The sequence below is a fragment of the Daphnia pulex genome, chromosome 9 (genome assembly GCF_021134715.1).
Source record: "Daphnia pulex isolate KAP4 chromosome 9, ASM2113471v1".
NCBI lineage: Eukaryota > Metazoa > Arthropoda > Branchiopoda > Diplostraca > Daphniidae > Daphnia > Daphnia pulex.
This window is the reverse complement of record NC_060025.1, coordinates 8,156,995-8,177,787: the sequence shown is the minus strand read 5'-3', so window position 1 is coordinate 8,177,787 and position 20,793 is coordinate 8,156,995. Positions and strand designations below refer to the sequence as shown.

At 39.4% G+C, this 20,793-nt stretch overlaps 5 protein-coding genes and 2 long non-coding RNA genes across 12 annotated transcripts; 2 read left to right on the top strand and 5 right to left on the bottom strand.

Moving 5' to 3' along the window:
- Window positions 1-75: 75 nt before the first annotated feature.
- On the bottom strand, window positions 76-5,816 carry LOC124201733. Its single transcript, XR_006877643.1, has 5 exons — window positions 5,733-5,816; window positions 5,319-5,434; window positions 4,538-4,741; window positions 2,834-4,458; window positions 76-129 (listed from the first exon to the last, which is right to left on the bottom strand). It is a non-coding gene; the product is annotated as an uncharacterized LOC124201733 (long non-coding RNA).
- Window positions 1,436-2,592, bottom strand: LOC124201732. 2 transcript variants are annotated; one of them, XR_006877642.1, is made up of 5 exons: window positions 2,437-2,592; window positions 2,271-2,358; window positions 2,128-2,205; window positions 1,861-2,046; window positions 1,436-1,795 (listed from the first exon to the last, which is right to left on the bottom strand). It is a non-coding gene; the product is annotated as an uncharacterized LOC124201732 (long non-coding RNA). The 2 variants fall into 2 exon arrangements; XR_006877641.1 differs by having other exon boundaries at window positions 2,271-2,592.
- Window positions 5,817-6,090: 274 nt separating the features above from the next.
- LOC124201818 (proline-rich protein 3-like) lies at window positions 6,091-10,064 on the bottom strand. 4 transcript variants are annotated; one of them, XM_046598055.1, is made up of 6 exons: window positions 9,686-10,064; window positions 9,120-9,174; window positions 7,592-7,761; window positions 7,344-7,532; window positions 6,740-7,258; window positions 6,091-6,669 (listed from the first exon to the last, which is right to left on the bottom strand). In XM_046598055.1, exons 4-6 carry the CDS (start codon window positions 7,362-7,364, stop codon window positions 6,202-6,204), a joined length of 1,008 nt encoding a protein of 335 aa, XP_046454011.1. In that variant the 5' UTR covers window positions 7,365-7,532; window positions 7,592-7,761; window positions 9,120-9,174; window positions 9,686-10,064; the 3' UTR covers window positions 6,091-6,201. The 4 variants fall into 4 exon arrangements, with proteins under 4 accessions (XP_046454011.1, XP_046454012.1, XP_046454009.1 ...); XM_046598056.1 differs by having other exon boundaries at window positions 7,344-7,516; XM_046598053.1 differs by having other exon boundaries at window positions 7,344-7,761.
- LOC124201820 (protein spaetzle-like) lies at window positions 7,848-8,733 on the top strand. The gene is made up of 2 exons (XM_046598057.1): window positions 7,848-7,917; window positions 7,991-8,733. Exons 1-2 carry the CDS (start codon window positions 7,900-7,902, stop codon window positions 8,582-8,584), a joined length of 612 nt encoding a protein of 203 aa, XP_046454013.1. The 5' UTR covers window positions 7,848-7,899; the 3' UTR covers window positions 8,585-8,733.
- A 1,686-nt stretch (window positions 10,065-11,750) lies between the features above and the next one.
- LOC124201821 (GTP-binding protein SAR1-like) lies at window positions 11,751-13,563 on the bottom strand. Its single transcript, XM_046598058.1, has 6 exons — window positions 13,355-13,563; window positions 13,015-13,064; window positions 12,830-12,949; window positions 12,702-12,767; window positions 12,404-12,636; window positions 11,751-12,333 (listed from the first exon to the last, which is right to left on the bottom strand). Exons 2-6 carry the CDS (start codon window positions 13,055-13,057, stop codon window positions 12,217-12,219), a joined length of 579 nt encoding a protein of 192 aa, XP_046454014.1. The 5' UTR covers window positions 13,058-13,064; window positions 13,355-13,563; the 3' UTR covers window positions 11,751-12,216.
- A 146-nt stretch (window positions 13,564-13,709) lies between these two features.
- Window positions 13,710-15,453, top strand: LOC124201817 (NAD(P)H pyrophosphatase NUDT13, mitochondrial-like). Its single transcript, XM_046598052.1, has 5 exons — window positions 13,710-14,269; window positions 14,349-14,628; window positions 14,691-14,831; window positions 14,903-15,128; window positions 15,207-15,453. Exons 1-4 carry the CDS (start codon window positions 13,805-13,807, stop codon window positions 15,103-15,105), a joined length of 1,089 nt encoding a protein of 362 aa, XP_046454008.1. The 5' UTR covers window positions 13,710-13,804; the 3' UTR covers window positions 15,106-15,128; window positions 15,207-15,453.
- LOC124201816 (pickpocket protein 28-like) lies at window positions 15,049-19,244 on the bottom strand. 2 transcript variants are annotated; one of them, XM_046598049.1, is made up of 12 exons: window positions 18,623-19,244; window positions 17,769-17,868; window positions 17,560-17,666; window positions 17,272-17,440; window positions 16,998-17,143; window positions 16,734-16,866; window positions 16,544-16,598; window positions 15,974-16,189; window positions 15,841-15,903; window positions 15,620-15,773; window positions 15,461-15,552; window positions 15,049-15,338 (listed from the first exon to the last, which is right to left on the bottom strand). In XM_046598049.1, exons 1-12 carry the CDS (start codon window positions 19,042-19,044, stop codon window positions 15,142-15,144), a joined length of 1,854 nt encoding a protein of 617 aa, XP_046454005.1. In that variant the 5' UTR covers window positions 19,045-19,244; the 3' UTR covers window positions 15,049-15,141. The 2 variants fall into 2 exon arrangements, with proteins under 2 accessions (XP_046454005.1, XP_046454006.1); XM_046598050.1 differs by having other exon boundaries at window positions 17,272-17,437.
- Window positions 19,245-20,793: the final 1,549 nt, after the last annotated feature.

Genomic DNA, 20,793 nt, shown 5'->3' with positions numbered 1-20,793 from the left:
ATAATGTAATAAAGCTAGTGTTGGTTGTTACCTGTATCATTTCGATTGCACATTCAGTAGAATACAATGAGTTCGAACAAAATAGTTGAGGGTAGGCTGCACGACTTTCACGTTTCCTCAGGGCTCAGACTGTAAGTTGATGAAAAAATTAAGGATATCCAACATATATCCGGAATAGAACACATCACCGACAAGTTACAGACGAAATCACTCGAATTTACATATGAATTCACTGGTAATTTTCGAAGAAAAGATAGCGTAACTTTTGACAGCAAAACGCCATAAGCCCAAATAACTGGCAACACAATAATCAACACGCCATGACGCCATCTATTTGACACGTCTCAAAACTCAGTATTTTAACTTTTGAAGAACTGATCTTAAGATGCTCACAAAACTTGAAAAGCACATTTTTGTTCGCTAAAACCTAGCATTCGATCTTGAGAGCAGTACAGAGAACAAAGCTCACTTGCTAATTTAATGTAAATTTTCCGGAAGTATACCGGAAGGAAGCGATAGCGCCTTAACCATTAAGCTGCCGTAGAAATAAACCAAATATTCGTGATCTCCGTGAAATTTAGGGTCGATTTAGTGTAATTTAAACGAAATCCAAAATTTGGCCAAAATCGAGAATTTTCCTGAACTATAGTTCAGGATAATTCTCAAAACCGGAAGTACTCGTACGTACAAAACAAAACATGAACTTTACCACAAATTTGACGAGGATCATGAATATGTGGTTCTTTTGTGCATAAGAAGAATATTTACTGAACTACTGACTGAAATAAGAAAACCGGAAGTAGAAAAAAAAAGTAATTTTTCAAAAATCTAACAAGTGAGCTTTGTTGCTGTTTCAGTCACTGTCAGTTTTCACTAAAATTTACCTAACAGCAACTGCCGACAAGACCCTTCCAGGTTCGCCCTCGGGTATTAACGGGCAAGCTATCAGTTAAAAGCTTAAATTGCTTATTTTCAGAACAATTAAAATGTAGGAATTTCGTAAGATTTTGTTTTATTGTAATTTTCTATTAAACTAATCACCTGAATCAGTAGTGCGGAAGAATTTTGTTGAGCAATTCTAATATTATTATTATCCATAATGTTATTCTGTTCATAATTTGTAGCTTTAAGCTGCTGACGTTTTTTTACTCCGCTTTTTATCCTTTGGACTTGAAAAACACTCTTTTGATTTTGGTGGCATCTTTTAGCAAAATTTCAAGTAAATCAACCTGTTTGACAGACAGCACGGAACGAATACTTCCGGGGCGAGTCAAGCTATAACTACACTCAAGTCCATAAATATCTACCCCCTATACCCCCTTCCCCCCCCCCCAAAAAAAAGGCGCGAAAAAAGAGGATCTTAGTATCTTACCGCAACAGAATTGTTTTTGTGCTAAGTATTATGCAATCGGAAAAGCGAGTATGCGTCTATACGAATAGTTAAAACGGTGGTATATTAGAAAATGAAAAATTACAATGATTACAACAATGCCAAGTCAAAATGTGATTTAGGTAAACATTTCTGTCGTGATACGGCACAGCTCTCGAAGATTTTAAGACATCAATGATTGCATTTGAAAATATATTACACATACGACTATTCAGTTAAAATCAAATGTTAAATAAATTTCCATTTTTCCAACAGATGCAATCAACGTAGATTTAAAATTACTGGTATGCCTAAGCTAATGTGCTCATCTTCTCCTATCCTTAACTTTCTTTCTGAAACAGACATGTGCACATCCAAATTTAGGTGAGGACGATACATATTCATGTCTAACTTCTAATCATTAGCCTAACAGTCAAAATAAAATTTATCGTTAGGGCATTACAAATATGGTAAATTATTTCAGTGCTTACCATACATGATGACTACTCATCATATGGTGTTGATATCAGTGAGTGACTCACAGAAATGGTTTAGTGCACTACCATGAAAATCAAGCAAACCCATTTAATGGTCATTTTACTGGGCGTCACAACAAAATCAGTGAGTGACTCAGAGAAATGGTTTAATACACTACCATGAAAATCATGGTCATTTTCCTGGGCGTCACAACAAAATTAGTTAGGCAAACAAAATACGTAAGAAAACTCAAAATAATAAATGATATTTCGTTGATTTACCCTTCATGAAGCATTTAGCTATGCGAAACAATTACAATGACAATGATGAATAAGGTAATCCATAGTATAGTCTTTTGCCTAAGAATTGAAACAGGAATGTTGAAATTATACGTTACTTTAATCATTACAAATTGCAATCTAACCATGTCAACATGATGACAACGTTCGGTAACTGGTAAATCAGCAACAAAAACAAAACAAACAGACAATCGAATTGATGTTGTGGTTGTCCTAAGTCACAAAAAGCTAATGACTAAATCCGCATAAAATGAAATAAAATTTAGTATTACCAAATGAATCGAAACTTACCTATCCGCTGAGATAAATTACTGTAAGTTTACACAAAAAGTTTGAAGAAAATCGATGCAGTAGTTTAGATTTCTATAAATTTATTCTGATTCTGAATTAAAGGTTCTGGAAGCCTGGCCCAGAACACCGTACACTCCCCCCACATCCCTCCCCCTCCTACACACCCAGACACCCGCATTTACTTTAATGCCTTCTGGTAGTACAAGTACTACCCTCAGGGATAAATGTTTTAGAGATGTGAAAAGTTATTCAAAATAAATACAGCAAAAGTAAGACATCTAGCGCTAGGAGGAAGAAACGTTTTTAAATAGTTTGAAAATAATTTCCGCCTTTAAGTCATCGACGCTCATTGAAATTACAAAGGAATAGGATAAGCATAAGAAATATCGATACTTACGTAATATTCTCTTCACTTAATAATCATGATCAAGAAACCGACATCACCAACAGCCAAACACTGCAAACTCTAAACTCAAAACGGTGTTCAATCTACAATGTCTGCATCCTGCAACACTCACGCACTCAACCGAAAAGTAAAAACAAACACAAACAAGGCACTAATTATTATTAATTACACATTTATTATTTCTGTTGCCTTATATGTAATGACGTCACTCGGCGGAAAACAAAAAAGTTAATCGCATCAGGGACTAAAACGAACTTAACAAGCAAAAGATGCAATCCTACGAATCCCACTACCCACAAGAACACCCAGACTTAAATCGGACACACGTATTCTATTGCCAACACCACACTAGAGAATGAAGAGGACTGAAATAGTTACGTGACTCGCGTAGAATGAAACACTAAAAACTAGCCACCCACAACTACCAGGGTTCAATCACTAAACACTCTCACAATAACTTCTTCTCTGCTACGCATTTGTTGTTATGGTACTGTAACAACATTTAAACAACAAATGCAATCACGCTCATGGGTGTGAATAACACGTCATAAATCGATTCAACTAAAATTATTTTTATGGATGATATCTGCCCCTACTCTCTTTAAACAGGCCTTGAACTTACCCTAGACTTTCTTCAACTAAAATCGAACATAAAACTCGATCGTAACAATTTTAAGCTGTAACCAATTAGCTACTGCCATGTTTACAAAATTGAAACATTCCATAACATTCGCAACCAACCCATACGGATTTCATGATAACAATCCAATGTGTGACCTTTGTTTAATGGCTGTGGCCCCAATTGTTTATAAAAACTAAAGAAAATCCCCGGGGCCGTTATCTACTCCTCCATATTGTCTCTCACTGTTCCCCATGTCTGTTCTTATCATTTAAAAACATGCATGTACTAACCCATTACTTCTCCAATTAACTCTTAATCACACAACTACTAACATTAATGCATTGTCGCATTTAAAAGAAAAGAGAAACCTTGATATAAACAATTCGTTGTAAGCCATTGACTACTGCTGTAACTGACCGGTATGAGAGATGGCGAACCCTGAATGGAAATCATTTGTGTTTCTGATGACGAAATTAACAGGGGGGGGGGGGGCAGGAGTCACAAATCTCCCCTTTTATGACAACAATAACGGCAGCGACTTACCATCACTAAAACTGGCCTTGGACGCACGATCGCCGCCAATCTCACTTTCTCCAGCGGCTTCGGCTGGGCCAATACGCCAACTGTCTGACGCTTTCTCAGATATGCTACTCTAGGCGCTTCACAACAAGACGAAGAGCAGACAAAAAAAAAATAACAAATAAGTTCACGGCAATTTCAAACAATAACAAAGGGAAATGAATCTTTTAAGCCGGAATACTGTCCGGCAGATCGATTGGAGCAGTGGCACCTGATGTCGAATGGTCGACAACGATCTCATTTGGTACGAAATTAATTCAGCTGGGGAGTCAAATTTTTCTTCGCTGGATCCCAAAATGGCGGGATTGGATAAGCGAGTTGATCCTGGACGAAATCTGTGAGTTGTTGCGCCGGGTCATTCGAAAGAACCGAGATATTCTTCAGCAGATCGTATGATTCGATTCACGATCCTCAACTGGGCAGCAATAAAATTAAATGAGAATTCAAATCTTTGAGTTTAAAAAAAAAAAAGAAAAGTTCTAATGGAATTTTACCCAGCAGGATATCGTTTATCACTCCCGGCCACGAAAGAGCGTCCTAGTTTCGGTTCATTGCAGTGATGTTGGAGTCCAAAGCGATGCAATCGGCCAAACAAATAATTGGCGAATCGACGCACTAAACGGGCGAGGAAGTTCCCAGGACCATTATTGGCAGCTGCTGTTGAACTGGAGACTTAGGATATGATTCTAGATTTTTATCTACGAATACAAACAAATTTTCTTTTATTAACTTGTCATACTATTATAAGCCCTAAAATACTACACAGCTGGAGAGTAAAATAAAATAAGTTTTGTTGAGCCCCTGATGTGATATTTAAACGAACAAAACAAAAGAAGACAAAGCGAAAATTACAGTCATCGTTAAAATGTAACGATGACTGACCACAGATAAATAAAACGAGATTTTAGACTGATATTTGAATAAAAAAAAGGAATAGGCTTTCCAAAGCGTTCAATGCAGGTGCGGATTACATCCTAACCATTTATCAGTTTACTATACAAATGTAACACGAGTTTTAATTCCTCTACTGAGAGCATTTCATTGTCCACTTTCATATTACAGACAGGGAAATAGCAACTAGTCTATTCTTCTTAGAGGGGTGTGAGCTAGAATTTATCTTTATATCTTTATCTGACATGGGAACCACCACGAAACCATCCACTCAACGATGATTGCTAAACCATATACCTTTCAGAAAAGTTACTTAACTAATTATACCAAATCTCATCTTAAACTTCAAAGTAATAAAAATAAACATTGGTCAAAAATAACTACCTTGAAAATAGAAGTTCCTCTGAGAATGAAAGACACAGGTTACACTATTGGATGGGACCATTCCATCTCTAATGCCAAGAACACTCAGGGAGCACGAAAACTTCAGCTGCAGTTGTCTGAAAAAGTTTAGTCAAGAATGCAAGAAGAATCATTAGCTAAATGTTTTGTTATCTGTTAATTAAAACCGTAAAACCATTTAAAGTTCATCTTAGCCAACAATAAAAATCAAGACCAATACCATCTCTAATGAAAACCTCTACTTTACTTTAGAGATAACTGGCTTTACATCCATTCTGAAGATTCTTTCTTCATTTTCAAGTTGGTCGAAGAGTTTTATAGCAAAATGCAATAACCCGATAGACAGCTACTCTAATTCTAATAGTGATAATAACCATGACAATTAAAATAAATTACCGAAAAGATGAGAAAGAGAATTGTCATCAAAATCACAACCATCACCGTACCAGACGGCCACCATTTTTGCACTAAACTGAGGGGGAGTGGGCAGGGTTGCATGAATATGAACTAGGTAGATTTTAGTTTTACAAAATTATTTAAAAAATTAATTTTCGGTAAATCAATTGGAATAATAGTATTAATTAACAAAAATTTGAGGCCACAACCACAGAAGTGTTGGATTTTAGAATTTTTTATACCAATCAATGTTGATGTTCTATTCTGTAAAACCGTTTTCAATACTCGCCTTTTGATTTTTAATCTTTAACACATTTTCCTTATGAAACACCAATCAATTAAGAATAAAGAAATAATATTAGTGTAACTCATTTTATTGATCCGACAGCAAATTATTTAAATAATATTCGTTCATGAAGTATCCATTGTAAAAATTTGGTAGGGGGATGTTGAAGGGTCGAGTAAGAACTTAAGCTGAAATGTGACAAGAACAGGCCGATGGCAACTTGTAGATGTCAATGAATATTCCCTTATGGGGATAGCATGGATCAAAGGAAAGCATCCGCTGGTAGACATATTTTTGCAAGCATTTGCTCTGATAGCAAGGTGCCAAAGTGCGGCAAGATGAGCCGGGGAACAAGCAAGTCTCGGTCCGCTGGGTTTGGGTGTATCCGGGCCAGGCCATTTCTTGGACGATGACGCGCCACTCACCTTCGGCATTGATTGCGCGGACAGGGCGGGCGTAAAGGACATCACTGGGGCAGATGTATCCTTCACCACCAACCCAGTTGCCCTTCTCGAATGTGTTGCCGTGGTAATCAGAATAGTCGAAATTTTTCTCGGCTAAAGATGTCAGACCATCGACCAAGTTGTCAGCCGACTGTTCTGCAACATCAGCATATTTCTTCAAAATAATAGGATCGTAATCGATGGCGTGCTATGGGTATATAATCAAATATTCCATTAAGAATAGTGAACTTAAAGTATTAAAATTTCCTTCAGATTACCTTGACTTCTTTCTCGGGGTATTCAGAATCCTCAAGGCAAAAGGTCAGAGTGCCGTTTTTCGAGCATTTGGGTGCCTTGCGAGAGTCACAGTATTCGCTCTCGTACTTTTGGTTATAAGGTGCAGGGTATGCAGGTTGGGGATAGGATGGCTTGGGGTAATAAGTTGGCACTGGTGAAGGATATGCTGGTTTTGGGTAGGCTGGAGTAGGATAAGTTGGTTTTGGATAGGCTGGTGTAGTAGGGTAAGCTGGTTTTGGATAGGCTGGTGTAGTAGGGTAAGTTGGTTTTGGGTAGGTTGGTGTAGTAGGGTAAGTTGGTTTGGGGTAGGCAGGTGTAGTAGAGTAAGTTGGTTTTGGGTAGGCTGGTGCTGGAGTAGGATAGGAAGGTTTGGGGTACGCTGGAGCTCGTTCTGGGTATTCTGGTTTGGGGTAAGACGATGGTGGAGGAAAGAAAGTATTGGGGTAATGTTGAGGTTCAGGCTCGGCCATTACTGCAACCAACACGGCTGCCAAACACAACTAGATTTTTTAACGAGAATTTCTGCTGTTATTAATTATATTAACACTTAATTGATCATTGAGCGCTAATTGGAGTTGAACTTACCACAGTTTTTATGTTCAACATCTCAAAATTTTTCGGATCCGCAATTTTCAAAGTTGTTTGGGTGATTGTCAGCTTTCGACTGATGCTGATTCAAAAATGCCCAAAGGTTTTTATAGCGCGCCATGCTTTGCAGTCAACAGTTCTTTCCTTGCACTAAACCAATTTCCATTTCACTGGTGATGTGGTGTCCTTGATCCATATTAACTTCTCTTTTTGTAACAACAAAATAAGTTTGGTCAAAATATTACCCCATTGGAGTACAAGTCTTATAGCGGAAACCACCGGGGTGTAAACCAAAACGTCTAATGTCGGACTGATTGTTTCAGTTTGAGTGACTTTGAATTTCGCATAGTTGAGCTGTGGTCTACCCAATTTCCACTTCAATCTCTATTGACGAAATTGCCTAGTCAATCGGAAACTAAAAAAAAAAATAGCTCTTACTCTATTGGCAATGTGAAACATGTTTGGTATATAAAGGCGCGGTCTCATCTTGTTTGAATTAGTTGTTACCAGAAAAGCAAAGCAAATAGAACATCTTACGAGACTCAGCATCACAATGTCTGTTAAATTCATGGTAAAGATATTCACATCAGCATTCAAATACATTAAAAACAATTCTCTACTAAATGCGTTAATTCTTCTTTTAGATTTTTGCTACTTTGACGGTCGGAGTTCTCTGCTCGCCAGACCCGAACTACAGACCACCTGTTTACGGTGCTCAGCCAAAGTACGAGTACGTCGAGATTCCGCACTGCGCCAAAAACACGACCAAGTCCTGGTGCCTGGAAGACTCTGAATATCCCCAACATGAAGTGCAACAAGCCCTGGACCAACATTACCAGGCCGTCTTGGCTTTCTACAAGGACAAACTGGCCAACACTGAGAACTCTGTCGACGGACTGGACAAGTTGAACGACGAATCTTACCTCTGCCCAAGTTCAACCGATTACATCCGTCCTTTCCGGGCCATCAACGTCGACGGCAAGTGGCGCACCATCGTCAACGGCGTCGAGTCTTACGGCATCAAGTACACGCAAACTGCTCGAATTGAAGAATGCGACGTGGTCGTGGGTGCCACCTGCCCCTTGGTACCGTCCTGCTACGAGTCAAAATGCGTCCAGAAAAATATTTTCCATCGCTTTTTGGTCTACAACCCGTACGACTACGCTTTCCCTTTCGCCATTGAAAAATTCAAGTTGCCCGGATCGTGCGGTTGCGTTGTCGGAGCTTTCCACCTTTAAAAAAAAAACGCATAAACGCAAAATTCCTCCGTCCTATCGATAGTTCTACTGATCAAGAGTAACAACTGCATGGAAAAATAACCAGATATTTTGACAAAATCAATTAAATTATTTTAGATTACTGAAAATAAAGCAGTTTTAATTAACAATCAAGGTTTGAAAATCTTATTTAAAAAAGTTTAAATTAATGTTCCAGATTGAATCTCTAATTCTCTATCCAAACTGAAAGGGTAAAATTTCCGAAAAAATTATTCAAATATAAAATATGGAATGGGATAACTTTTTTAGGGTAGTATATACTAATCGCTTGTCTAATAGAACATAATCCATTTTCTAAAATGTGGCACGAACGGATTGCTCTAAACCTCAAAAATTCTCATTGGAGGGCTAATAAACGCTAACAGAGAAGGCTGTTCGTAATTGGAAAAGTGCTGGTGAGTTTTTATTTCGATTTGCATCACAATTCAAGTGCGCTGATAATTCTTGCACGGAGAGAATCTTAGAATAGATCTTAGATAAATGTAAATTTACATACCTTAGCTAATACATTTCACCATAGTGATTAGTGAAGTCCACACAGCACATCTATCCTGCAAATAACATTTTGATTAGTTTATATTGTTTGGGATTTTTTGTAGAAATTCCACACATTAAAAAAACTGTAGTCAATTAAGAAAACAATGAAAATAGCTGTGTAAAAAAGCTAAAATCTCTCACTTGCCCAGTGAAAAAATTATCTAAAGCATGATAGCTGTGATGCCTAACTATCAGGTTTTTTTTTTTTTTTTTCAAATACAATTTTTTTATTTTTATTTTTCTAGTATGTAGCAAAATAACAAAGGAAGCAGCCCATCATAGATTTACCAGGTAGGTAGGCCTAACTGGTAACTATTCCATAAGATTTTCCAACAAACGTTTTTACACAAAAATTTGGTAGAACCCATTTCACAAGGAAGGTAATCAATAAAAGATATGATAGAATACAAATGACTGAGTTAATCTGAGGTTATTCTGATTAAAAGCTTATTCTGAGATATGATAAAATAAAGTTAAATGGGCAGACACAGACCCTATATACAGGCTACACCGGGCTACACTCACCAACAAAACTTCTGATCTTCCATCAACATTGAGAGGCAGTACTCCAACCACAATGAATTATACCCCACTTGAGATAACATGGACACAGCTTAATTCCAACAAATATTTTCATACACCTACACTATTCACAGTATTTGAAATGAAATCCTTCGTCCATTTCTTATGCAACCAGCCTTTAATACTCTACACTTTCACCATGCTTCCTTCGATTCAGCAGTCGAAACTTTTCGAGCCTTTAATCATACTTTATGCTTAGGGCTACATGAAAATAAACTTTGTAACATTACACTGAACTGTTTACTTTTTTTTTATCCAACAAATGAAATGAAACAGTGGATGCCTACCAGATGCCTACGGACCACAAGCTACAAGTCAGACGTCACTTTCTCTCGTTCATCACCGCCATGATGACACTCTTTTGTTTCTAACTTTTTAGTAGGCTATTTGTCGTCAGCTGACTGAACCCACGAAAACAAAACTTTTACCGTTTACTTTAGAAAAACAAATTCTTCTTGCTTTTTTATCAAAAACTTCATAATTTTTAAGTCTGAATTATGTCTGATAAACAAAAAAATTTGTATAATATGGGAAAAATTATATATGGGTTTTTTTGGATAATTCAGTCAGGGAGGATTCTCAGTATTGATGCATCTCAGCATCTGCGATTAAATTTAAGACCGGTAGTGTAGCTACACATACGAAACAATTCTGCTATTCAATTCAAACAGAGAAGATCTCATCTAGTCTGACATGCATGCTGCTACTTGTTAGACTGGTAGTCTAATACTGGGTATACATTTGTGATGCGGTCATGCGAAGTTCATCGCGGTCATCGCACCAATCGCACGTTCGATTTTTATCTTCTTGAAGAACTTTAAAATTCGTTCTGCTGTTGTCATGTTATCCTGACAACTGAACATTTTGATTGACATATTTTATGTCAGAGCTCGGAGGGGGGAAAAAAGCTTTAAAATACCAAAAGTCCCGACCAACAACGAATGTCTCTGCATTAATACAGATGGTATTTTTGATTTTTTCATGAGGAGTGCGTATCTTTCTTATCGAACCAAATTCGTTGATATGAGACTTCCGAAATATCCACGTGCTCGCTCGTCATGTAGTCTTGATAACATTGACACCATCGCGGCAGTTAAACATTTTACTGCTGTGCACTGAAATTATTACTAGCACCGTTTCTCAATCACCGGCACTAAGCTAATTGTTCCGACAGGTTTTGACTCTAAAACTTTCCATGTCGTTTATGTTTTTTTGGAATCCTGGGTTTTTTTGGTGTTTGTTTTATCTTAACCTATACCTTCTCGACTAAACCCACAAGCGTATTTGAAATAAATAGAGGAATTGCAGCTATATAAATGTATATATCCTATATGTTCTTGAGAGTTGAGACTATGCATATACATATTCATTACAGGTGTCTCTTACCTGTTGACATACCCAGTTAACATTTTTTCAATAGTGATTCTCACAAGGGGATATCGGGATTCGATGGTTAAGATGATAACTTGAAAAATTCTTTTTCAGCTAAGTGACTGGATGGCAAACTATAGTCAAGTAGTCAATAATATTCTAATGAAAACATTCTAGATAAAACAAAAAAGCGAATGACTATTTTTGAATGGGAATTAACTTCTACTTGTTATGTTACGTTAAGCTTGAGAAGATATCTCCGGCCATAATTCCGGCATCGCGGTGGATTTCAACACCTAGACCATCTTCTTCGGAAACAAACCATGACCGTCATTCTGTACCTTGTTTTCCCATGTTCGTCAATCAGTTTAGCGCGGACTAATTTCTAAGCCGCAGCTTTCTTGAAATCGAGTCAAGTAAATGTACTTAACACTGCAGAAGAGCGAGCAGAGATGTTCGAATCTAGAATACGTATAATTTCTCGGTTTGTTTCCTGTGTGTATGATGTATATCATTTTATTTTTTCCTATTTCCCACGGAAACTTTGCAACCTCAGGGGACTACGGATTCAAATATATTGTTTTGATGTATAAGAAATTGAAAAAAACTTTGTCTACTCCTGAATAAAAAGTCAACGTTAACAAGTAAAAAAATTTCTTTTTAAGATTTTTCAAAACGAAGGCACATAATGATACCACTCGCCTCTGTAATCAATCACCCAACTACAAGACAGCCAACGCGTCAATATAAACTAACAAATCATCTCAAGTGAGCAAATTATCATGCAAAGATTGAGAATTAGTTGCAAACAATCCATGGGGGCGTACAAGAAGTATCAATTGCATATGATGGCAAACCATTCCAATATAATGAAATTATTGACAAGAATTATTGTAAAGGGACAGAAACCGAGAGCCGATATATTACTTTACTGAATTTTCTCGTAATATGTTTACATACGAGAAAAGGAGGAGCGAGGGCAAAGAAGGGGAACGAATAGGAATCGTTTTGGATATTTTTTCGGTTAATATAAAACGTGGAAGATAAAGGGATAAGGAAGGTTGTGTTGATTACCCTCCCCGACTCGAACGTTGACGTACACCTCAGTCAATATACTGGGCTAGCCAGCGGAAACCTTCACCGTAGCCCTGACGCTTGAGGACTGAGCACATGAACAATTCTAAGGGCCGAGATGAAAGCTGCGAGCGCGGAGTTTTGCCCTAAAACAACAATTACGAGATGATAATTAAACTTGCGGTTAAATTCAGGTTACAAATATTTCGAATGTACTTTTCCGGTAGTATTATGTAACTCGAAATAAGCTCGCAACTGGTCCTCAGAGGCTGCGCCAGGACGATCGATTTTATTGCCGAGAACAAGAATGGGGCAATGCCCTAGCTGTTCATCAGCTAAGAGTGAGAATAACTCGTTTTTACTTTCTGCAAAACGTTGAGTGTCAAAGGCATCGACAAGAAACACGATTGCATCCACAGCTGGGAAATAATCTTTCCATACTCGACGAGCTATTTAAAAAACTAATCAGACCATTAAGATATATGTTAAAACATGACAAACTTTAGCTCCCTACCTTGAGAATGGCCACCCAAGTCAAATGTAGTGAACTTCATATTGCCGATTGAGAGTTCTTCTGACGCTGTTGAACAAAATATATCATTTCAGATTGCTAGATACTGAATTTAAACGGTGAAAACATACTGGGGTGAAGAGTAGGCACATGTTGAGCCATTCTATCATCCTTGAGCATGTGCAAAAGAGTGGTTTTCCCCGCATTATCTAGTCCAAGGAAAAGCAATTTTCCAGACTTCTTCCAAAGGCCTGTAAAATAAATAAGAAATCACATTATTATTTTTATGAATAAATTGAGCTGAGACTGATGATACCTAACATCCCAAGGACTCCAGTAAACCAATCCCAAACAAACATTGTGGATCTGGAAATATATTGTGAAAAAGTCAATTCAATGGCACCTGTTAACTTGGATTCAACTCAATGTTACGGCTACTGGTATGCAAAACAAAAGAAACTTATGACTAAGGAAAGAAAATAAAAATGCCACAGGCAAGTAAAACGAAAGAATAAAAGGCGAATGATTTCCAGGTAAATCAAAATGAGGTGGCAGAAAAGGGAATGGCATTCAGATGCAGAAATTGCCAACTGAGAAATCTGAAAACTGTTCAGCAAAACAACAATTTCGAAGATAATGGAACACTATGCACTCACTTGTCTGTCTAAAACGAATTAATGGTGAAGACGTAATCGCAATTCAATCAGAATTACACCCCCCAACAGAATCTCGAGACTTGTAAAATGTTTATGTGAACGCAATGACCAACGAAGGAATTTGCCCTTAGAGACGTCATCAGACGAGTCGGTGGCTCGGTGCATTGTTGTGACATCAACGATAAACCGTTGGCTCTTCTTCGCACCTTTTTATCTAAAAAAACAAAATTATTTGGGCATATTTGAAGGCGATTAAAGGTAAACGCATATTATTACATTTTTGGGAATGAAAAAATATTCTTTTGATTTTCGTTGGTTACGATTTAGTTAGACGGTTTGGCAAATGGTTGTTGACTTGTCCAAATCTTGATAACAAAAAGTTCGTCTGCTGACCTTGACCAAATATTCCGTTATTTATTTTTAACAAAATTCGCTGTGATCTTTGGCATCATGAACTCAAGAAATGTTTTTCGAGCGTTGACTGTTGCCTTTCGTTTCAGTGGAACCAAACTAAATAGGCCACAGTGGAATTCAAGCCGAAATTGCCATTCAATCGGCAAAAATCCATCTGGCCAGACCAGTGGGCAGCAGCTGTCCTATGTCCAACGAATGAAAATGTTGCAAAACTTGCGTGAGAAAACAGGGATGACGGAGGAAGTAATAAAAAATGGGAAATGCTTGGTATATTATAAAGGGGACCCATTATTGACAGAAGATTTCAACATCGCTTGGATGGATTTCACTGATTTGGGTGTGGATCCAAAATTGTTTTTGGAGCATGCCCTTTTGCTTGGAATGACAGATGCAGGACAGTTCCAGTTTGCCGTTCAGATTGTTGGCTTTGGCAAAGAATTGAAACATGCAGTCCTCAAGAAATCTCAGGGAAATTTCACTGATTTCCGCCTTGGCCTTATGGTAAGGTAGTAAAACAACATTAAATCAAAGTATTTTTTCTCCATTCTTCACTCGTAATACAATTTGGACAATTTTACAGATGATGCCTACCCCTGAAAGTGCCCTAGCTTCAAAAGCCAAAGCAATCTTCAACTGGCACAGAAGAAATACTCACTGTGCAAAATGTGGCGGCCCTTCAGCAAGAAATTCAACTGCATCCTGTCGAACCTGCAGCAAATGTGAGGAAGTTTGGTATCCATCTCTTTCACCTGTCGGTATTGTCCTGGTAGCTGACAGTTTGAAGACCAAGCTTCTGCTTGTCAGACAAGGACGCCATCCTAAAGGAATGTACTCTTGTATCGCCGGATATGTCGACTCAGGTAATCACATTGAATTCCTCCCAAGTTCAGCCTTGAAACTAAACAAACACGTTGACATTCAGGAGAAACATTGGAGGAAGGTATTCGTAGAGAAGTAGCCGAAGAAGTCGGCCTCACTGTCCTCAGTGTCGATTACAAAGCGTCTCAGCATTGGTCCTTCCCGACTAGCAATTTAATGATCGGATGCCACGCGATAGTCAGCGGTACAGAGTATATTTTGATTTCAAGATAATTCCAGATTGACGTTGTTTTTCTGTTAATTCCAAATTTATAGGAAATGAACCCCTCGATGTGGACACTTCGGAGCTGGAGGACGCGCGTTGGTTTTCCGTCGACGAAGTGAGACGTTCTCTCATCTCCATCAAGGCCAATCCGCTGGAAACGATGACGTCCGCCCAGGAAGGAACAAATAATTTTTTCGTTCCACCCCGTGGCACCCTGGCCCATTCGTTGATTGACTCGTGGCTAAGCAGCTAAAAAAAACATCTTCCCATTGACAGGTATTGTAAATATTCACATATTGAGGCGTATGTGGCGCGCCAGACGTTTGTTAATATCAAATTCGATATGATTGAAAGGATGAAATGGTGCCGGTGCTGGAATAGCGCGATTCCTACGTAGACAGGATCGCAAACCACAAAAGTAGAGGATCTCCATCAAGCTAAGGAGGCTGAAACCCACTCCAAGTCCCAGTAAACCTCCAACGGCGGCTGATACAAAAAAGAAAAGAAAATTTTTATTTTTAAAAACACACAGATTAATTATTAACGCGTTTGAAATAGCGCTTATTATCCTTGTAAATACAGATTTGAGTTTATGAAATTAGACTTACAAACGAAATCCTGCCATTCGTAACGAACGTCACGCCGGTATTGGATTCCGCTTCGGTCGCGGAAGAAGACGTGCAACAGGGCCACGTTGTTTCTACATCGGATAGAAACAGGATTTTAATTTACATGTTTTAGGATTGCAGAATCGATAGGGGCTCAACTGTAGGTAAGTATCGTTGATTAGCGCCTTGGTGTTACGAGCCATTCGAGAGGCGCGAAAGTCTCGATTGGGGAAATGACCGCGGGAAATGTCCGCCGTGTAGGAGGTCGTGTTACAATTCACCGGGCAATTGACATCCTTCTGATAGAAATCATCTGCAAAATAGATAGGAAGTTTAATAGGAGTAGAAATGTAATAAATGATTTTAATTTCTTAAATTACGGAAGGCTGACTGGACGCATGATTTCTTTTTGAAACGGCAGGTGGGTGTCGCTTCGTCGCCGACTACAAGGAAAGAAAAATATGCGTCAGTTATTACCACAATTTCAGACTAAAAATAGTTTAGGAAAATGACCCAGAAAGTAGAATGGGAGACAACCGCATTGACGTGTGATGGATCTGGCCATGCGTTCCATCAAGCAATTCGACTGGCTGTAGCGGGAAAAGTAATTCAGGTGATTCTCGTAACTGTAGCGGCAATTCCTAGCGGCCGGAGTCAAGAGCCGGACGTCATCCGTGCTGAAAATCGACGAAGCTGACACGCCGATAAACACCTCACTTCCGGGCGAAACTATAAGCGACATCAACTTATCAATTTAGTCTTTAATAATGCACAATTGAACTTTCCCCAACAAAAATAATAATATCGTGACATTCCAATATATAGGATAAAGTGAGAGAGCTCAGAGGTTTAATCCCGTGAATTTTGGAATAATCCTATTTGACACCATATGGTCGAGCTTTCTATATTTTTAAATCCCTCGTGATCATTTTTTGCCTCTCGTGTTACAAGAGAAAATGTTCACAATTGCAACGGCTTCATTTGCTCACCGGGGTTGAAACATTCTCGTGAAATACTATATCCCCACACGCCGGTTCTAATTGAAATCGTGCGTGTGTCACGAATGAATAAGACTTGTTTTACCTGCGAAGCCCTTGGTCGACGGATCAGGCTGGTCTTCCGGATGGTGGATTAACACCTGAATAATTTTGGGGTTGTTGTTTTTTAAAAATTCGACGGTGAAAATCGGCAATTGATTCAAGTGCGAATAAAGAGATAATCTTTGATGACTAATATTTCATATTTTAACAAGCGGCTTGGCAAAGTGTGTCACCTTGAATCCGTGAAAGAAGGAAGAAGTCAGCGCGTAGTCGTCGATTTGGGCGTCGAGTAAAACAGTCAGACCCATTTGGACGCCTTCTCCGTGAGCCTTGACGGGCTGTTGGCCGGCTGGAACGGCTCTGTTCCTGTTCTCATAACATCATCCTCGTTTCAATTTTTATTTGGCGGTTTTCATTTCTCTCCGGTCGAATTCATTCGAAAAATCGCTGGACCGAACAGGAGACAAGAAACTCATTTCTTTGACTTTTTTTAGTACCTTTTCCTGTTGAGGTGGACCGTCTGGAGATTGTAGACGCAACAGAAGCCCTGATTGGACGGTACCAGCTGGAAAATATCGGAGCAATTGACCGGCTTGCTCTGCCATTCGCAATAGAGGAGCATCTGCGAGCACGGCTGGGCCACCTGTATATAAGTAAAAAAAAGGAAACGTGTAAATCTTTTGATCAAGTGTTTGGCCACACACACTTGGTTTTCAGAGCAAGAAGCTACAAAATAAAAATGGTGTGTGTGCTAGCGCGAGCCTTTTTTACGTTACGCATGAAGAAGGTCAAGTTGGCCGACGTCAAATCGCCCAGGTGGATGCTATCCTCCAATTGCGTGATGTAATCTTCGCCGCTATCGGGAACGCCTCCCCTCATCAGACCACCCAGCAGATCGAGTAAATTCTCTCGACTCATATTGGCCTCCCGGTAGATCCTGCTTTGAGATTGTTGTTGAACAATAAACACGTTTTAGATGATATTTTTCGGTTAAACGTTTCGGCCAATAGATGGCGTTGAAAATTCAAATTTCGGTTTTTTAAAAAAATAATAAAATACTTTGATTTGATCAATGCTAGGACGATGGCGTTGGAGACTTGATTGACGTTGCAGACGGAAACGGTTGGGAAACTGATCATGGAATTAGGGAAATCCGTCGACTCCACCTTCACCAGTTTGAAAAAAGAAAAATAGAAATTCCAAGAAAAATCAATTTCGGTTAAACATTTGTCCAACTTTTTGTTTTTTTCCTCTATGTGTGTAAGTACCGAGATGATGACGGGCGAGGAAACCCATTTGGACCACATGCGCATAATGAAGAAGACAGCTGTGCAGAAGCAGGCCAGGAAGAGAGCAATCCAGAGGAACCTCAAAAAGAAATAACAAAACAAGGAAAAAAGAAAAAATTCATATAGAACCCCGTATGGAACACAATCAATCAATTATCATGGGGGGAGCCCATGGGTGGGTAAAAGAACATTTCCCGACGTTCTTCTTCTTCTCGGACTGGCAGGTGTGGCATCACGCTCCGCCGCCAGAACGCGGACTCTCCATTCGTGTACAACTTCCTCATCTCTCTCACCATTTTTTTTACTTGTGTATTCGAACGCGCTAAGGCCCCCCCGACAGGTGTGTGATTAAAATAATGACGAGATGGGACGGACACGGACACATCACGCCGACAAAAGGGCTCGTGTGCGTTGCCTACAACAACAACAATAACAGAGCCGGCCAGAGAGAGTTTGCGCCGACCAGTCGTTCACCACCGTTCACTTGGCAAGACGCGATCGACAATTGACCCGCATTTGAAATCAATGGCCCAGCGTCTAAACAAAAAAGTTACGTCGTCACGATCACGAGATGTTAATCACCGTTCTACGGCACCGATTAATGGCGCGCCACATAGTGTAACACGGGCATTTAGCGCGCGGAATTATTAGGTCGGAAATTCCAAAAAAAGAAAAAAACATCTGCGCTAATTTTACACGCCGATCTTCTCACGGCGTATGCAAATGAGTCGGGAAAACAGTTGCGGCGCTAAAAAATAAAGTTTGGATCCAAAAACAAATTGTAATCATTCAAATTTTCGCGCGTGATTTTTTTTGGGGGTTTGTTTTAATACCTTTCGATCCAGGTGGCCTCTTTTTCGGCCGCGTATTTCAGGCCGTGCATGGACGTGGCGTGCATAAAATCGCGCAGGTGGGCGCCGGCAGTAGGGCGTCCTCCTCCATACCTGAGCGTCTTCTTCTTATTATTCTTCTTTTTCTTCTTTTCTTTTCTTATCCATTTGATGATTCCGACAGCGTTGCGTTGACGGACATTAACGTCCACCATTCCAGCACCGCCCGTCATCGACGGGACCCCGTTGGCTTTCACGCTGCAATTGCGACTGAGGATCATTCCGGGCATTCCGGCTGTCTTCCAAGGATCATCATCGCTGCTGTCTCCAGTAAAATCCTGGTGGTTGCAGGTTGTTGTTGTTGTTGTTCCGCCGCCGTGGATGAAAAACGGATTGATTCGACGCCCCGCCGATTCGTCCGTCATCCCTCACTGTCGTCACACACACCAAACTCCACCAACACCTTCGAAAGCCAAGAAACCAACCAGACAATGCGGAAACAATCGGACGAATATTTTCTGGATGGATGGATGGATGGATGGTGCGGGCGTCGTCTTTTTATCACTTTGCGCAACAATTTTCTTTTTTGTTTGTTAATGATGTCGCAACTGCGCAATGGCCATTTACATCTGAAATATTAAAAATAAAGTAGGGCAATTACCAGCAACACGCCATTTGTTTTGTTTGCAATCAATAATAATTACCTTGTTAGTCAAATTGTGTGAACTTAATGGTCCACAATTCGTTAGTATTATTGGTCGCCATTAGCAAAGAGATGACACTATCGGAGTAGTGTCTCTCCCACACACCAGGCATATTTCTCTAGTCGGTAATTAAATATTTGGCAGGAAGAAACGAAGGGGGGGCACACGTTGTGGGGCGTTGGTCAATAAATGGATACGAAACTGACGCCTAGAAAAAGAAAATTTATTTTAGTCGGACAAAAGAGACTCGATTTCTATTTTGTTCCCCCCACCACACTACACTACACCGCAGTATTATTTTGACAAGGAGGAAATCTTATCCACCTGCACCCCGCCTCCGTCAGGTTCCTATTTTTTTCAAGTTTTTTTGAGTGACCACCCTGAAATTATACGCACACACACTTCCTGCGGGCCAGCAAAAGTCAACAATAGGCGCGCAAGGGCGTGTTCGATCCCCTACATGGGCCTGCACATACAACACAGTGTACACACATCGTGTATTGTATTGTCGTCCAACGGGTTTTCTTTCTTTTTTCTGGAAAAAATTTCTGCCGGAACGTAAAAATATTTTTTTAAATATTCCGCGCTGTAAAATAAAAACCGGTAGAGCCTCGCCCTGAAATTTTTATTTTGTTCAAAAATTCAGTGGCGGGAATTTTAAAATAGTTAAAAAAATAAAAAGGGAGTTTTGAGGTTTGAACTTGTTTGGTGTATTTTTTTTAATGGAGATGAACTGCTATTTAAACGACCCACGACTTTAATACGAGGCTAAACGAGCGCATTTAATTAAAGACGGATATATAACGACCTCTTTAATTACATATCCTAAACATACCGAAAATACCGAGAGGGGGGGGAGAGTTCACCTTGATTATTACGAGAACTATATGTGGTGCTCGGATGATAAGGAGGGACGTGTCGTGTGCGGTTGCGGTCTGCGGTTAACCCCCCAAAACCCAAAACAAAAATAATTTAATAATAATTCCAATTTTATTCTTTTCGTCCTTGAAATATTTTTTAATTTATTAAATTTAAAAATAAGACAAGTAATCAGGAGATGCTAGCGGGAGCCATGACAAGTCTCACGCGCGCGCGACCCAACGTGAAATTCGTTATTTATCGACCAACCGAATTAATAATACTAGATAGGGAAATGTCTAGCGGGGATGGATGTTATCTCGATATCGTTTCCAGATCATCCTAGCTCAAGTAAAAAAATCTGATTATAAATATAGAAAGAAGGGGGGAGAATATAAGAAGGAAAATAGGGAATCATCATATTTCATGATGAGATGCGCACTCGTGCTGCTGGCCGTCCGAATAATATTCATCTCACGTCGAGCTTCGCTCGCGCGTCACGGTCTAATATTTTGAAAACTCCTTCCGCAATATTTAAATCTTATATTCTAGCTAGAAAATAAGAAGAAGATGCTTTCAAACATATCACGGCGTGAGGCCGGCGCTGCTGAA

Coding starts and splice junctions, on each gene's coding strand:
- LOC124201818 (XM_046598053.1), bottom strand. CDS start 7,364: ATGTTGAACATAAAAACTGTG. Junction 7,259..7,343: donor TGTTGAACATAAAAACTGTG/GTAAGTTCAACT, acceptor TAAAAAATCTAG/TTGTGTTTGGCAGCCGTGTT. Junction 6,670..6,739: donor ACCCCGAGAAAGAAGTCAAG/GTAATCTGAAGG, acceptor ATATACCCATAG/CACGCCATCGATTACGATCC.
- LOC124201821 (XM_046598058.1), bottom strand. CDS start 13,057: ATGTTTGTTTGGGATTGGTTTACTGGAGTCCTTGGGATGTTAG. Junction 12,950..13,014: donor TGGAGTCCTTGGGATGTTAG/GTATCATCAGTC, acceptor TTTATTTTACAG/GCCTTTGGAAGAAGTCTGGA. Junction 12,637..12,701: donor CTTGGGTGGCCATTCTCAAG/GTAGGGAGCTAA, acceptor TTTTTTAAATAG/CTCGTCGAGTATGGAAAGAT.
- LOC124201817 (XM_046598052.1), top strand. CDS start 13,805: ATGAACTCAAGAAATGTTTTTCGAGCGTTGACTGTTGCCTTTCGTTTC. Junction 14,629..14,690: donor CGCCGGATATGTCGACTCAG/GTAATCACATTG, acceptor GTTGACATTCAG/GAGAAACATTGGAGGAAGGT. Junction 14,832..14,902: donor ATGCCACGCGATAGTCAGCG/GTACAGAGTATA, acceptor CCAAATTTATAG/GAAATGAACCCCTCGATGTG.
- LOC124201816 (XM_046598049.1), bottom strand. CDS start 19,044: ATGACGGACGAATCGGCGGGGCGTCGAATCAATCCGTTTTTCATCCAC. Junction 16,599..16,733: donor CCTTCTTTCACGGATTCAAG/GTGACACACTTT, acceptor AAAATTATTCAG/GTGTTAATCCACCATCCGGA. Junction 15,339..15,460: donor CGAATGGCAGGATTTCGTTT/GTAAGTCTAATT, acceptor TTTTTGTATCAG/CCGCCGTTGGAGGTTTACTG.